This window comes from Vipera ursinii, assembly GCF_947247035.1.
Source record: "Vipera ursinii genome assembly, chromosome: 5".
NCBI lineage: Eukaryota > Metazoa > Chordata > Lepidosauria > Squamata > Viperidae > Vipera > Vipera ursinii.
Window position 1 is genome coordinate 83,328,150 of NC_139518.1, and position 16,815 is coordinate 83,344,964.

The 16,815-nt window shown below is 44.3% G+C and overlaps 1 protein-coding gene across 1 annotated transcript in view; it reads right to left on the bottom strand.

Annotated features, from left to right (window-relative positions):
- The window catches only part of SPOCK2 (SPARC (osteonectin), cwcv and kazal like domains proteoglycan 2), a 109,297-nt gene that overhangs the window by 32,757 nt on the left and 59,725 nt on the right, over positions 1 to 16,815 (bottom strand). Inside the window, exon 2 of the mRNA XM_083364805.1 lies at positions 5,245 to 5,290. Within this exon, the coding sequence (XP_083220931.1) occupies positions 5,245 to 5,290 (46 nt within the window). The remainder of the gene's footprint in view (positions 1 to 5,244; positions 5,291 to 16,815) is intronic.

The window sequence follows — 16,815 nt, forward strand, 5'->3', positions numbered from 1 at the left end:
TGGGTAAAAGCCAAACCACCTTGAGCATAGCCATGAACATCTCAATCTGGATCAGTGACTTTTAGGCTCAAAATTTAAGCAATCATAATGACTTAGACGAGAAATATAAGAAATTTGCTCTGATCCAGCAAGACTGATCTGTTTATCAGAAGTCTCCCAAAGGCATGTAGCCACTGACTGAGAGGACATTTCTGCCACCCCATGACAATGCTTATCCATAATATCATATTCTACTGACAGCAACAAATCTCTTCATGTGAACCAATACTTCCAATTTGCAGGTCCTGCAGTTAATTACCCGCAATAATTGCTAGATTTGGATCACAAACAATACTCAGATCTAGCTTTAGACTTCCCAGTTTCATTGGCAAAATAAGAGAATTTGTCAGTTTATAGCCAGCAAATATTACAGGCAAAGAAAGGCTGTCAGGCAGATGCTCTTGCAGAATTTTCTGAAGCTCAGGGGGAAAAAAACTCTTAACATCCCACAAAAGTCAAGACATGCTTTAGATTGAACTGAATCTCATAAGCTAAGAGAAATGAAAGGATTGATGATTGAATGCTTCCTCTTCATTTTTGCCCTGGAAGTTTGTTTGTTTGTTTGTTTTTTAAAAAACATGTATCAAGTCTGGCAATGATGGTAATTGATGAGCCTAGACATTCTCACAGCTTTGTACTGAGATAAATGCCTGGTCTGCCTAGCTCTGGTCTGTAAGATCTGTAAGATCTTCTACAGTAATTTTTCTTTGGCCAATAGATTTCTGCATGGTCAGTCAGGTATCTAGGAATTTAGTTAGCCAGTCAACTAATGCTGCTGCAGTTATACAATGTTGGACTTGATGGGCAGATTCTAATATTCCACCTTTATTGGGAACTTCCAAAACTCTTTAGAAACAATACATTATTCTTCTGGATCTGCCGTATAACCCAGAAACTAATAGAAGATGAAGTTATCATCTAAAAGGCATCAGAAGCAAAGGAGCCATCTTTCTCCTTTTCTTCAGACATCTTAAAAATCAACCTTTTCAGAAATATTTTTTTTCTTTATATATTACCTATGAAAAATCATTGAAATGTTTGTACAGTCCTTCAACTTACAGGACCAAAAGAGTACCAGCCAGATACTAAATTTCAATGGTGCTGATAAACTTTATGAAAACTGCACTTGCCAACAGTTAACCAGAACTGGTTATAATTTGACTTGACTACTGCAGTGGATTTTATACGAGGCTCAGTGGGTTAGGATGCTGAGCTTGTCGATCAGAAGGTCGGCAGTTTGGCGGGTCGAATCCCGAGTGCCGCGTAACAGAGTGAGTGCCTGTTACTCGTCCCAGCTTCTGCCAACGTAGCAGTTCGAAAGCATGTAAAAATGCAAGTAGAAAAATAGGGACCACTACGGTGGGAAGGTAACAGCGTTCTGTGCGCCTTTGGTGTCTAGTCATGCTGGCCACATGACCACGGAGATGTCCTTGGACAAGCGCTGGCTCTTCGGCTTTGAAATGGAGATGAGCACTGGCCCCTAGAGTCGGAAACGACTAGCACGCATGTGCGGGGAAACCTTTACCTTTTATCCCTGAAGGGCAGTCAGAAGATTCAACCGGTGTAGCAGTTAGCATCTTAGCTGCTAAGGGATATCCAGTGTTGTGACTAGGTAAAGGTAAAGGTTCCCCCGCACGTGCGTGCTGGTCGTTTCCGACTCTACAGGTGGTCCTTAACTTATGACCACAATTGAGCCCAGAATTTATTTTGCTATGTGAGACAGTTGTTAAGTGAGTTTCACCCTATTTTACAATCTTTCTTGCCACATTTGTTAAGTGAATTGCTGCAATTGTTAAGTTAGTAACAAGCTTGTTAAATTAATCTGCCTTTCCCCATTGACTATCTTTGTCAGATGGTCGCCAAAGGTAATCACATGACTCCAGGATATTGTAACCATCATAAATCTATTGCCAAGTGTCTGACTCTTGATCACGTGACCATGGGAATGCTATGACAGTTGTAAGTGTGAAAAACAGTCGTAAGTCATTGTTTTTAGTATCTTTTTAACTTTGAACGGTCACTACATGAACTGTTGTAAGTCAAGGACAACCTGTATTTAAAGTACATGCCTGTCCGTGGTTTTCCAAATTCAGCTCAAAGTTGTATTAAATTTAAGATACAAAGCTCTGAACAAATTTAAGCTGGACCATGTAAGGAATTGTTTGTCATGTTATAAACATGCCAAGTTATCAAAGGTAGTTTAGAATTAAGTGAAAGAGAAAATATAAACAAATGAATAAATATAGCTGTGTTCTCTGTACTTTCTCCCTTCTAAGCAGCTTATTTGACTCTGTGTATGAACAGTAAAGCTCTTGTACATATACATAAGGCCAACACTGTACAATGCAGTTACTTTATATTATACTAAGTATTCGTTTTTTAAAAAACGAAATAATTCATTTTTAAATCAAAAGCTCAACAGGAAAAATGACCATATGGGTACCTGTGGCATTGGGTCTCCCAAGAATGCTGTCCTAAAGACCAGTCGTATCTTTAAGGAAATCATCAAACAATCCATTCATTTTACATTATCTCCTTATGTATGGTTAGTGGCCAAAGAAGAAGGGGCAAGCAAAGAATGTGCTGGCTTAATAACATCACACCCGATGCAATACAATTGAAAGAAGCTGTGCTTGACAAGGTAGCATGGAGAGCACTTGCCTAAACACTTGCTGGACATGACTAAATGGTTAAAAACAACATTTCATTTCTTCCATAAAATGTACTACTCCCACCCTGTTTTCTTCTTCTTCTTCTTCTTCTTCTTCTTCTTCTTCTTCTTCTTCTTCTTCTTCTTCTTCTTCTTCTTCTTCTTCTTCTTCTTCTTCTTCTTTTTTTTTTTTTTTACAATGTAGGCATTTCCTCAAAACTCAGTTCTTTATTTCTGCTGAACAAACTTCTCATTTCCTACATTATACACCCACTCAAAATTTTTGGATCAGCGGATTGTGAAATCTCACGATCCAAGCAATTAAATGGCAGCAGGGAAGGAAGCCAAGTAAACTATAACCTGTATAAAAATATAAAGTGCACAGATATAAAAATGGTTGGCTTCACATGAACCATAATCCCGTTCCCACAGCCACTAGCCTCGTCAAATCTCCATCCGTGGGCATTGTCCACAATCACAGTAAATATTTTCAGAATTCAAAGTACATGCGTATGTTTTTGATAAGCAAAGCACCTAGCATCTTATGAGCTCCAGAACCAGAATAGAACTGGTGAAGTTACATTGCATCAGTAAACCTTTCCTGTTGGCTTGGTAGATAGCAACAGGTTGGTTCAGCCACTCTGTTCAATCAGCGCTGAAGAGGTCTTTTCTGTGTTGGTGGGCCCTGAGATACTTTTGTAATGGAGAAACTTGTTTTTTCCAGGACTGGGATTTTGGAGAATGTCCAACACGATTAGTTTAATCTTGGTTGGCTTTGTTTGGGACTAAATTTAACCTCCTGGGAATAAATCATTTAGGTCAAATGTGACTCTTTTTCCATAGAGTAAAGTTTCAGTATAAGGAATTTTGGTTTCACAGATACCTAATTTAGTGGACAAAAGTCATGGAATCAAAGTTTTGTCCAAATTTCAGGCAATGTTGGATTCTTTCCAAACAACAGACAGTTATTTATTTGGTTAAACTGTCCGAAGAATGTTCTCTCTTCCCTTCAGTATTGGTATTGACTTATCAATAAAGTAAGCCTTGTGATGAACAAATTTGTTTTTGGGCTTGAAAATCTTTATTTTTAACCTTTCAGCTTTACTAGATGTTGAGACTCTAGAAAGATATGAGGAACGGTTGCTGGAATTGGGTATGTCTAGTTTAATGAAGAGAAGGGTGAGGGGTGACATGATAGCAGTGTTCCAATATCTCAGGGGTTGCCGCAAGGAAGAGGGAGTAAAGTTATTTTCCAAAGCACCTGAAGGCAGGACAAGAAGCGATGGATGGAGACTAACCAAAGAGAGAAGCAACCTAGAACTAAGGAGAAACTTCCTGACAGTTAGAACAATTAATCAGTAGGACAACCTGCCTCCAGAAGCTGTGAATGCTCCAACACTGGAAGTTTTTAAGAAGAGACTGGACAGCCATTTGTCTGAAATGGTACAGGGTTTCCTGTCTGAGCAGGGGGCTGAACTAGATGACCTCCAAGGTCCTTCCAACTTTATTGTTGTTGTTGTTGTTAGTAGTAATAGTATTAGTAGTATTAGTATTACAACTAACACTAATACCACTACTAAACACCTGCCCCACCAAAAAACCTAAATCAGTGGCTTACTGTGGTCTCACCACACTTAACAAACAAAGGCTAGCACTTCAGTTGCACAATAATCTAACAGGGGGTAATCCCCATTAAAAACAACAGGGCTTACTTTTGAATAGACATGTATAGGATGTCTATCAAAACTTGGAACACAATCCAAATTCACTCAGAATATAACTGAGTATGTACATGGACAGCCAAGTTTATTGAATTCCAGAGCAGGGAAAGAAACAGCAAAATAACTTGTGCTCAAGTCCCAATTCATTCTGAGAATACATAATAACAGGTGGATTGTATATGAATGGAAGCTGAACCGGTTGGAAATCTGGAGCTCAAAATGCAAAGCTAATGCACACAGGATTTTTAAATTATTGTTTATAGCAAATAGTACAAATATCCAACAGCATATTGTTAGAAAGCAATACAATTAAATTAACACAAGGAAAACGGCAAGCCTCTGTGTTCTGTTGTAATATATAATATAGAACAAGAGTTCTTCCAAGACAATTGGAAAAAGAAATGGATGCTAAATGTATTACTAGAAAATATAAAATCACAAATAGAGATGGATTTTAACTATACAGAAGAAAAAAAATTGGAATCCATTCTTGATTCCTGGCACTTGATATGTCCTAATATTTGAATTGGCTCTTTCCCAAAAGAGAAACGCCAAGCTTTAAAGATAAAATGGAAAATAATAACCTTCATCCACAAGGAATGTTGCATTATGTAAACTGCACGTATAGCTGATAAAGCAGAAGAAAGCAGATCATGTTGGTGCATATGCAATTATTTTCAAACGTTTACAGAATGGATAACAAGCAAATGAGACGAACCATTTCATTCTGAGCGATTTGCAGAAATCACTTTCTTGCCAAGCAACTTCAGCCATTCTTTCCTTGGAGGCAACAACATTAAAAAAATAAGCACTAATCAAAGGGAAAAAAATTACCCTCATCTACTGGCTGATTATCTTCCCAGCTCTTGATGTAGTCATCCTGTTAATGAGAAGGAAAAAAGAGCAAGTTAACTATTTTAGACCTTAGAAAATGTCAGCAGTAGAAAAAATGTGTTATTCAAAATGCCAGGTAAATCAAAACTTTTCCTCAATCTTGGGCATAGCATTTTAGGACCGGAATTTGGGGAAATCTCCAGTTTCAACACATCCAAAGACTACTGAATTAGGAGGAACATTAATTCAGAGGGTGCAACATGTGATACAGATAGTCCTTGACTTATGACAGCTTGTTTGGGGACCATTTGAAGTTACAACGGCCTTGAAAAAATAGTGACTTAGGACCGCTTTCACACGAGTGTGGTAGCATCCCCATGGTCACATGATCAAAATTCAGACACTGAGCAACTGACTCATATTTATGACGGTTGCAGTGTCCCGGGGTCATGTGATCCCCTTTTGCAGCCTTCTGACAAGCCAAGTCAATGGGGGAACTAGGTTGACTTAACAGTTGTGTTACCAACTTAGCAACTGCTGTGTTTCCCTTAACGACTGTGGCAAGAAAGGTCGCAAAATGGGTCAAAAATCACTTAACAACTCTCTCACTTAGCCACAGAAATTTTGGGCTCAATTGTGGTCATACGTTGAAGACTATCTTTACTTTCTTGATGGACCTAATTCCAGAGACAGAAACCATGATCTGCTTAGAGTTTCTGTTGGACCTACTTTTGTTACATGAGAAGAATGTAAAGGAGACAAAAAAAAAAACCTGCACAAAGAAAAGGAAATGAACAAAACCTAACCCAGGGAATTTGCCCATGTTCAATTAAAATGTTTAAGCCAGGAGTTCCAGAATATCAGGCCATATCCTCATTCCTCTTATTATTTTTAATGAGCCTTTCCAAAAGTGGCAAGCCACAAAACAAAATAACAACCCATTGAAAATCAATTCAACATTTTCTGGTTTAAAAGTCTTGTGCAATTAAAGATAAACATGCTCACTCAACCAGAAGAACAAAATAAAAATGGTCTAATGATCCAGCCCTTGGGGTACAAGATTGTCATTCTGTTTCGTTGCAATCTCAGCAATCTTTTTTTGCTGAAGCTTAGAATTGATCGACATGATGCTTTTGGAACATCACCATGCTTTTTTTTCTCCTCATGATACAGTGATCTTGTGTAGTAAATTTGATTTCCTAATTTGATTTCTAGATGATGGAAACTGATAACCTTGCCATGGTGGTTAACAGTTTTACTACTCTACTGGTAAAAGGAGAAACTTGTCAATAAGCAAATAACAGCCAAAGACATGCAAATATTTTTGCAGAAATGCTTGCTGAATATTTGCAAGGGATCTGTGCAACCTTGTAGAACAAGAGTCTACAGGAGCTTTTGATTTACACTTCATACTGACAGCATTGTCAACTTGCATGTATTTTAAGAGAACCAGACATTATAACAAAAATGCTAATGTAAACCATCTATTTCAGTGAGGAACTTGCAATGAGAAACCTGGAATGAGAAAATGATCACAGAGTCAAGCGGTTGTCTGAAATGAAAAAAATGCATTTATCTTAGGTGATTCCCTACATAACGTGTCATAATATTCAGAGTTGTTTGCTTTTGCTAGATGAGATGAAGTCTGCGCTGGTTTTCATGCAATGTTATGGATTATGATGGGAAACAAAGGAAACTATGATGTCTAAAATAAGCTTTTCTTTGTGACAACTCAAAGGCGGCATTTCTGCCATGCGCCATTTTCCTTGATGTGGTGGGAGAAGGAGGTGGGTGGACTTGAGCATAAAAGGAGATATTTTGACTTTAGACAACAGCCACTTTAAGGGGAGATGACAAGGGGCTGCACATTCATCTCCATTTCTCCTGCCAATCTTTAAAATTAGGGGCTGGCTTGGAGAGAGAAGCTTTTGTTCCAATCTACACAGCTTTTGGGGAAGTGTCAAAATTGCTGCTTCTCAAATGGATTGGATGGGGTGGGGAAATGTGAGACCTGACTCACATCTGTGAATTGGCTGTGGAGATGATTTGGAGACGGCACATAGACTTTTAGCAATTTGCGTTTTATCAGAATTTATAGGCAATCCACAGTAGCCAGGAAGATCTGGCTCATTTTTCATGGACCATGTTCCACCACTCAGAACGGCCTTTAGAAGCAGCCCAATCCAAAGCACTGTGTTAGAGAAGACAAAGGAAGATGGCACAGGACTGATGAAATGAAAAGTAGATTTAAAAAAAAAATCTATACTGACCTCCACCTCCTGGAAAATTCAGACCGCAGCAGAAGGACAGCAGAAAGAGAGAGAAAAAGAGAAGTAAAAAAAACAAAAAAAAACAGACTCTCTGTGCACGAAAAAGCAAGTACAAAGTGGTTAAAATGCATACCAGCAGGGCAGGGTAACCAATTGTGTTTTTTTTTACTGTTGCATTAACTTTCTATTAACATCAGAATTCATTCTCCATAAATGATGCTTTATTAACCATTCTGCTGGGGTCATTTTATGGGGCCACCCGGAGTCATAAATTTGAGATGGACGGCTGTATAAATTGAAATAATAAATAAATAAATGTTTGCTTTGATTTGTTTGTCCAGCTGAAATGCATTAAGTCATTTGTAACAACAAGCAATGGGGTCTTGGAGTCGAAAGGAATATTAATCAAAACACGACATTTGTTCAGCAGCAACAATTTCCTCCAGAGGTTTTTTTTCCTGCCTTTGGGGCATGAAGTATGGAGTCCCAGCAGGCTCTTCTGGAATTGCACAACATATTTCATACCCTGACAGCCCCAGCAACGTGTACACTTGCTTATTTCTCCCTTTTACTCTGCAAATAAAACTGAAGCAGGGACATGAGTAAGCAGTGCTTTTTTTGTAAAAGAAAAAAGTGCCGTAACTCACACGTGTCATACAACCCGCCTTGCCTACCCTACAAGGTTCCATCCAAAAAAGGTGCCGGAACTCCGTTCTGAGCGTTCTATGAGAAAAAAAGCCCTGTGAGTAAGTCCACTTGTTGGTAGTTACTCATCATAATACAAGTTTGTTGTACTGCATGAGGAAACAGACGTGGAATTGTAATATATGGATTCCATAATCTCTGGAGAGGCTGTACCTATATAAGTACAGTAATTATGTATGGGTGAATAGGATTCATCCATTTTTCCCCAGTAAGCTTTTCAGCCAACTATATCCAGATATCAAAGATAATAGATATATATTTCTTTGGTATTATTTCTGTCTTCAGGTAGTTGTCGATTTACAACTGGTTGCTTAGAAACTGTTTGAAGTTCCAACAGACCCTCCCCAAGCTATTTGTAAACCAGTTTTGAAGTTCGACATTGGTCTCCTAGCAGACACGCGATTGCATTTTTGGGCACTTGGCAACTGGCTCAATTTATGACCATTTCCAGTGCCTGATAGTCACAGGACCACAATTTGCAACAAAGCGATATCTACTCCCAATTTCCAGGAAAAATCACCCTATAGTGTTCGTTTAAAGACCACTGCAAAATAAAAAGTCATAAAATCAGGTCTGGTCATGTGGGGATCCACTTTATGATAATCATGATGTATAACTAAAATTGCCAGGCTCAACTATGCTCATATCTCAAGGACTATCTGTATCCACTCCAGTCACCCTCCTTTATCCTTCCATAGGAATTCATATCTACAATGCTATTAGAAGCATTTAGAAAAAGTCAGTTAGAAAAGAATAGCTATTAGGCTACATCAAGACCAGCCTTGCTGGAGGAGGGGTTACAGGAGGGGTTACAGGGGACAATGATGCTCTGCCCAGTTAGCGAGCACTTCATGAGCATCCTGTTGCCGCTCTGGAACCAAAATGCAGGGCTATGCAAGCAGTGGTGGGATTCAGCCGGTTCGCACCACTCTGGCAGAACCGGCACCTAATTTTTTGCTGCCCAGGCCCGGAATGGACTTCTGGAAGTGGCATCCACACAGAGAACCGATTGTTCACATATTTGAATCCCATTACTGTGTGCAAGCTTTTGGACTTACTAGTACTTACCAGAGAAAGTCCTCATTTTTGGAGGCTAAAACGTATGGATTGGGTATGTTTAGCCTAGGAATTAGGGCAGTGATGACAAACTTTTTAGAGATCGTGTGTCCAAACTGCAACCCAAAACCGACTTATGTATCATCGGGTGCTGGGTGGGTGTGGCCAGTTGGGTGGGTGTGGCCCATTGGGTGGGCATGGCTGCGGTGGTAATGGCAGAAGGGGTGGGACTAAAAAGTTCAATCAATCAATCCCAACTTTGCGAGATCGTTTTTTTTCCACAAGAAGTTGAAATTGATTGATTGAACCTTTTTTTTTGCACATGGCGGTGGAGGCCTAAAGCAAAAAGGTTTTATAAAACCCAGCTGAAGGCCTAGGACTGGGGCGACAGCATGCATGCCCACAGAGAGGGCTCTGCATGCCACCTGTGGCACATGTGCCATAGGTTCGCCACCACAGGACTAAAGGTAAAGGTAAAGGTTCCCCCGCACATGCGTGCTAGTCGTTTCTAACTCTAGGGGCTGGTGCTCATCTCCGTTTCAAAGCCGAAGAGCCAGCGCTTGTCCGAGGACGTCTCTGTCGACATGTGGCCGGCATGACTAGACACCAAAGGCGCACGGAACGCTGTTACCTTCCCACCGTAGTGGTCCCTATTTTTCTACTTGCATTTTTACGTGCTTTCGAACTGCTAGGTTGGCAGAAGCTGGGACGAGTAACAGGCACTCATTCTGTTACGCGGCACTCGGGATTCGACCCACCAAACTGCCGACCTTCTGATCGACAAGCTCAGCATCCTAACCCACTGAGCCACCGCGTCCCTACCACGGGACTAGGGAGACATTATAGCAGTTTCCCAATATTTAACAGAATAACAGAGTTGGAAGGGAGCTTGGAGGTCTTCTAGTCCAACCTCTTGATCCCGTAGTTCCCCTCTACTTTTGGGGAGACAAATTTGTCTGCCAGGTTTGTCAGGAACCTGTTTGATCTTCCACTTGGTGCAGAGTTTGTTTCCCAGTTGACATCAGGGTAGTTAAAGTCCCCCATTACTATTGTGATACGCTTCCTACATAGCTTAGTTAACTGACTAGCAAAAAGTTCACCTATTTCCTCCATTTGGTTGGGTGGCCTATAATATACACCTATGGCAATGTCATTTCCCCCCTTTTTATATTGACCCAAATGCATTCAAGATAGTTTTTAATCATTGTTGTGCTCTATTTCTGTAGTGATGTAGTTATTTCTTATATATAGTGCAACTCCACCTCCTCTTTTATTTGTTCTGTTTCTTTCAAATAATTTAAATCCCTCCAGCTGTTTATTCCATTTGTGGGTTTCATCCCACCAAGTTTCTGTAATGGTAACAATATCATATTTGAGGGGCAACCACAAAAAATGAGTGGATCAACCTATTTTCCAAAGCACCAGAAGACAAGACTAGAAACAATGGACAGAAACTAACCGAGGAGAGAAGCAACCTAGAACTACAGTAAGGAGAAATTTTGCTAACGGTGAGAACAACTGAACAGTGGAACAGCTTGACATCAGAAATTGTGGGCGCTCCATCAATGGAGGTTTTTAAGAAGAGACTGGACAGTCACTTGCCTGAGATGGTATAAGATCTCCTGCTCAAGCAGGGGGTTGGATTAGATTACCTCTGAACTTCCTTCCAACTCTGTTATTCTATGTTCTCTTTATCTAAGAGATTTGCTTTAAAAATATTTCAAAGGATGAGAGAATTTTGGAGAACTTCTCATTCTCCCAAGGTGGGGATGCCTTTACGTGTGCGAGCACATGCACGCTGAACAGGACTGCACATGCACAAATGGGGCCATGATTGTTTGCATAACGCAAACGGGGCCACGAGCGCCTGCATGATGCTCAGGCGACCCTAGTGTACAATGCCATGATGTTATCGCAAGTGGGGATGTTGCATTTGCAGCGACAATAGCACCAGCATGATGCCATGACCCTAGTGTGAGCGGGGTGTGTGTGCTTGTGGCAACGCTAGCACCTGCCAGATGCTTACGGCATTGCTAACACCTGTGCAACACCGTGACACTATTGTGAGTTGGGGTGTGTGAGCGCGCACATGTGCGTGCACTGGCCAGCCACTCACGCGGCCCATTGGCCAACAGTCCACAGCCCGGTACTAGGCCACGGACCACAGGTTGTTGACCCCTGCCTTAGAAGACAAGGTACCATCTGAGTTATCATTTCACCTGAAGTGATTTTCACGGAGCTGAAAGAGCAGATTCATGCATATGGATAAGCCCATTATTACAACCAAAAGCCAATCTCACAGAGTAATCATTCCATGGGATGCTTTTACCTCTGCTTTGCCTGAATATTCAGTGTTTTAAAAATCTTTTCCTCTGAGACTTTGCAACTACAAAAGCCAGGAACTGAATACAAAAACCTTACCCCTGTAAAAAAAAAATCTTCCCTCAGAACAAGTTCCTCTATCACTTACCTGCAATGCCATTTGGGCCTTCAGGAACCTAAGGAAATTGCCACCCCATAAAATGGCCAAATTGTGAGATCAACCAAGTTTGTCTCAGAGGAAAAAGAAGGGCCTTACGTGGACATGGACGTCAAATCAAGAATAGCGATCCTCCATTCCAGCAAGGTTCATATTTTTCTTAGTATTTCTCAGGGCTGTATTTTCAGCCAGCAAGCATTCATTTCAACAGGGACATCATTGCCTCTTTCATTTCCACTCTGAGAAGGACTGTTCTAGCCAAGCCATTTATCTCCCTGGCTCACTCCTGTAAAAGCTCTTCTCCCATTGTTTTTCTTTTAAAATGCCACCGCTGCCTCTCCATCCTCTGCCATAGCCTCCAGCCCAGCTGGAATTCCCAAACTCTGAGACAAGGGATCCTTGCAACAGGAAGAAGCCATACTACAGCACAATTCAAATTCAGATGCATTGGGAGTCCCTATCTGCCCTCCCAGCTTTTTCTGGGCTTGCCAATTTGAAGGCCAGAGAACAAAACAAGTTTATTCTCTCTTGCATGCCATGCTTAAACCTTTCAGACTGCTGAGCTCCCACTGGGTGCATTTTCAATAACACCAATCCAAAGTGAGGATACAAACCCTATTTTCTCTCTCTCTCTCTCTCTCTCTCTCCCCATCCCATCTCAGCCCAACAGGAAACGCTGCATTGTCAGAGTTGGCACACTGCCACTCTGCTGCAGCTCTGCCAAGTGAACAAATGAAGCTTCACATTGGGGATGGTAGCCACCTGCCATTGGGGTACTGCTTTCAAAAGCAGGGGGGGGGAAGTAAAGCTGAAGACAAATTTGAGGTGATGGGAGGGATGTGCTGATCCATCCATGCATCCGCTCCTCTTGGGAGATCTTGATACTCTCTTGCTTAGTCTTTCTCTCTAGAATATCACTGTTAACACAATATTGCATACATGCTGATTGTTCCAATCCCACACAGATTGTTTATTAAAGAATGCAGAGGAAATAAAAATAAATTTGTATTTATTTATATTTATTTATTTATTTAGATTTTAATCAAGTTGGGCTGCTGCAGAATGTCAAGAAGCTATGGAAAAAAGAGGAGCCCAAGAGGCAATTGTTGGCAAAACTACATATTTGCTTTAGTTTGCTGTTGACATAATGTGATTTCTCATATAGCAGATGCTATCCTTATCCTATTTGTTTTGATACAAAAACAGGGCTGAGAAAAACAGAGAGATCTTAGAGATGGGAACTACAAACTGCATTCCACAGAGCACGTTATCCAAATTCCAGTAATAGCCCAGGAATGGCAGTCATGTAAGGCCATTTTAAACAGAAGCATTCAATGATGGTTTAGAGAGGATGCAAGTTTTGTACGTTGGAAGAAATGTGGACCGTAGATTAAAGGAAGAAGAAAACATGGTTTAGGCAGGCCACTTGCAATGGCAGTATCTGTTGTGACTCAGGGCCAGCCTGTGGGCCCGACAGCCGGGTCCGATGTATCGGAGGACTCAGATGTGGGGGAGGAGGGAAACGAACCGGCTGATGATGATTTGGAGACTTTGCAGAGTCCTCAGCCGGGAACCTCTTCTCAGCTGTGTGAGCCCGAGAGTGCGGAGGATGATGACCCACAGCTGGCCCTGTTCAAGGACGCCCGACGCAGGAGGCAGACGAGCAGGGACAAACAAAGGAAGGCTATGGGACTCCTCGGGAGGAGGCACAGGGAGACCACGCCCTGAGCTCTCTATAAAAGAAGTGTTTGGGGAGGGGCTAGTTGCTGAAAGCAACTTTTTCGTTTGAGAAGTCAAGCTCTTGTATTTTTGTAACAGTGTAATTAAAACTTGGCAGAAGCCTTTTGATCTTGGACGCTTTCCAGACTCTTCCTTTGATTAGGGGTGCGAGAAGAGGGCTGGTTCAGAACAGTTTGCTTTCAGCCACCCACCCCTTAATACTACGATGGAGCAGCTTCTTGCCGAGAATGTCCAGCTCAACCAGCAACTCACCTTGCTGGCCACTCAGGTGGCACAACTGCAGGCTCAGGTACATGCTGCCCCCCCACCCAGGAGGAAATGTCAGATAGCTATGCCGGATAAATTCGCTGGTAATCCAGAACTGTTTCCTGCCTTCCTGGGACAATGCCAGCTTTATATCAGCGTGAGAGCAGCTGATTTCCCCACTGACCGAGATAAGGTGGGATTCGTGTTGAGCCTTCTGTCGGGAGATGCAGCTCGTTGGGGCACGCCTCTGTTGGCACAGCCTAGCCCTTTGTTGGATAACTTTGGGGGGTTTTGTGACCATATGCGCCTCATGTACGAGGACCCGATTAAGGCACAGACGGCCACCCGACGCCTGAAAGCTTTGAGGCAGGGTCAGCGCCCTCTACAGGCCTATATCAGCGATTTCCGGCTGCTTAGCCAGGATTCCGCCTGGAATGAGGCTGCGCTCGTGGATGCCTTTCAGGATGGCTTGTCAGAGGAGATGTTGGATGAGCTGGCCCGCGTGGACATTCCCTCAGACCTGAATGGGCTGATCCATCTTTGTCTGCGGATCGATGCCCGGCTGCAGCAGCGTAAGAGTCGCCGTGCCACCCCACAGACCCCTGCCGCCCCTGTTGTGCGTGAGCCCCCGGTCCAGAGGGAGGAGCCAATGGAGCTGGGTGCCGCCAGGTCCCGTCTATCGGTGACGGAAATGGACAGACGACGATCGGAGGGGTTGTGTTTTTACTGTGGGGACCCTGGACATTTGGCTGCTTCTTGCCCGAAGAAGCGTCAGCGGGCGTCAGTGACCAAGCCTGCCCCGAGAAAGTCCCCTGCTTTGTTATCGGGAAACGGCCCGAGCCCGATCTAGACGGTGTGAAAGATCGGGCGACCCACAACATCCACACCGAGCGACGCCGTTCCGACGGTGCCTGTGAACCTCCACGGCATTTGATTTTGGAGGCACGTCTGATCCTCCCTGGCAAGTCAGAGGGGATTCCAGTCCATGCCTTAATTGACTCTGGGGCTACCACTAACTTTATGGATTCGGCCTTTGTGGCCAAATGGGCTGTTCCCCAGTGTCCAGTGGATCCGCCCATGCTTGTGGAGACCATCGATGGTCGAGTGCTCCTGTCCGGGCCTATCACGGCCGCCACGCAACCCGTGTGTATGGCCATCAGTACCCATGTGGAGGCCATTCAGTTCTACGTCACTTCGGATCTGCACTTCCCCGTGGTCTTGGGACTGGCGTGGCTCCGGGCGCATGATCCACAGATCTATTGGTCTCAGAACTTGGTCACCTTCCCAAGTTTGCAGTGCGTGGACCACACCCGCCATATCTGTGCCGGCCAGGTGGAGGGTTCCTCAGGGGTTTCCTTGCCTCCCGAACTGTCCGACTTTGCTGACGTGTTCAGCGAGTCAGAGGCGGACCAATTACCCCCGCACAGGCCCTACGACTGCTCCATTGACCTAGTCCCTGATGCGCCTCTCCCAGTGGGGCGTTTGTACTCCATGTCGGAGCCCGAGTTGGCTGCATTGCGGGACTTCCTGACGAAGAACTTGGCTCGTGGTTTCATCCGGCCCTCGTCCTCGCCAGTGTCTGCGCCCGTGCTCTTCGTCAAAAAGAAGTCGGGCGAGTTACGGCTTTGCTGTGACTACCGGAAACTCAACGCTATCACGGTGCGTAACCGCTACCCGCTGCCCCTCATCCCCGAGCTCTTGGACCGACTCCGGGAGGCTAAGATCTTCACGAAACTGGACCTGCGTGGAGCTTACAACCTCGTCAGGGTTCGGCCGGGTGATGAGTGGAAGACGGCGTTTGGTACTCGCTATGGACATTTCGAGTACACGGTGATGCCGTTTGGCCTGACCAACGCCCCCGCTGTGTTTCAGCATTTTATGAATGACGTCTTTCGGGATCTGTTGGACCAGTTTGTTGTGATTTACCTGGACGACATCCTGATTTACTCCCCGTCGCGTGAAGCGCATCATCAGCATCTCCGTCAGGTCCTGCAGCGCCTCCGGAATCATCGGCTGTTTGCCAAGTTGGAGAAGTGCCAGTTCTACCAGGTGACCATTGATTTCTTGGGTCACCGCATTTCTCCTGAGGGCATCGCCATGGAACCGAGTAAAGTTGAGTCGTTGCAGAGTTGGCAACCCCCGCGTCGCGTGAAGGATATTCAGCGACTTCTTGGATTTGCCAACTACTATCGGACATTCATCCCTGGCTTTGCTGCCTTGACAGCCCCCCTCACCCGGCTCCTGCAGAAGAAGACTCGGTTCCAGTGGAACGCCCCCGAACAACAGGCGTTCCAAGCTCTGAAGGACGCCTTCATGAAGGAGCCCATCTTGAAGCATCCTGACCCGCAACGGCCGTTTGTCGTGGAGGCGGACGCCTCCGACATTGCCAATGGGGCCGTGTTACTTCAGGCAGCGACGCCCAACGGTACCCTTTTCCCTTGCGCGTATCACTCACGGAAATTGAATCCCTCGGAGCGCAACTATACCATCTGGGAGAAGGAGCTGCTGGCCATCAAGGCGGCGTTCGAGGCTTGGAGGCATCATTTGGAGGGGGCGCGGCATCAAATCGAGGTCCGGACGGACCACAAGAATCTGGAAAGCCTGCAGACCGCTCGGAATTTGAACCAACGCCAGATCCGGTGGTCCCTCTTCTTTGCGAGGTTTGACTTCCGGGTGCGGTACATACCAAGCGGGCACAACCAGAGAGCGGATGCTCTGTCCAGGAAGCCCGAGTACACCCGAGTGGAAGACAAGCTTCCGCCCAGGACCGTGATCCCCGTCGAGTCTTTTGCTGCGGTGCGGGAGCCGGTGGATATACGGGCTCGGATCCGGGAGGCGCAGCAGCAGGAGGCGTGGGTGGCTCAGCGGAAGGAAGAGGTGGGGCCAGATTCGCCTTGGTCGGTCACGGATGGACTCCTGTATTATCGTGACCGGCTCTATGTTCCAGGAGGGCCACTCAGGGGACTCGTCCTCAGCCAATGTCATGATAACCCGGCTGCGGGGCATTTTGGCCTGTTCAAGACTCTGAACCTGGTCTCCCGTACATTCTGGTGGCCCCGAGTCCGACACGATGTC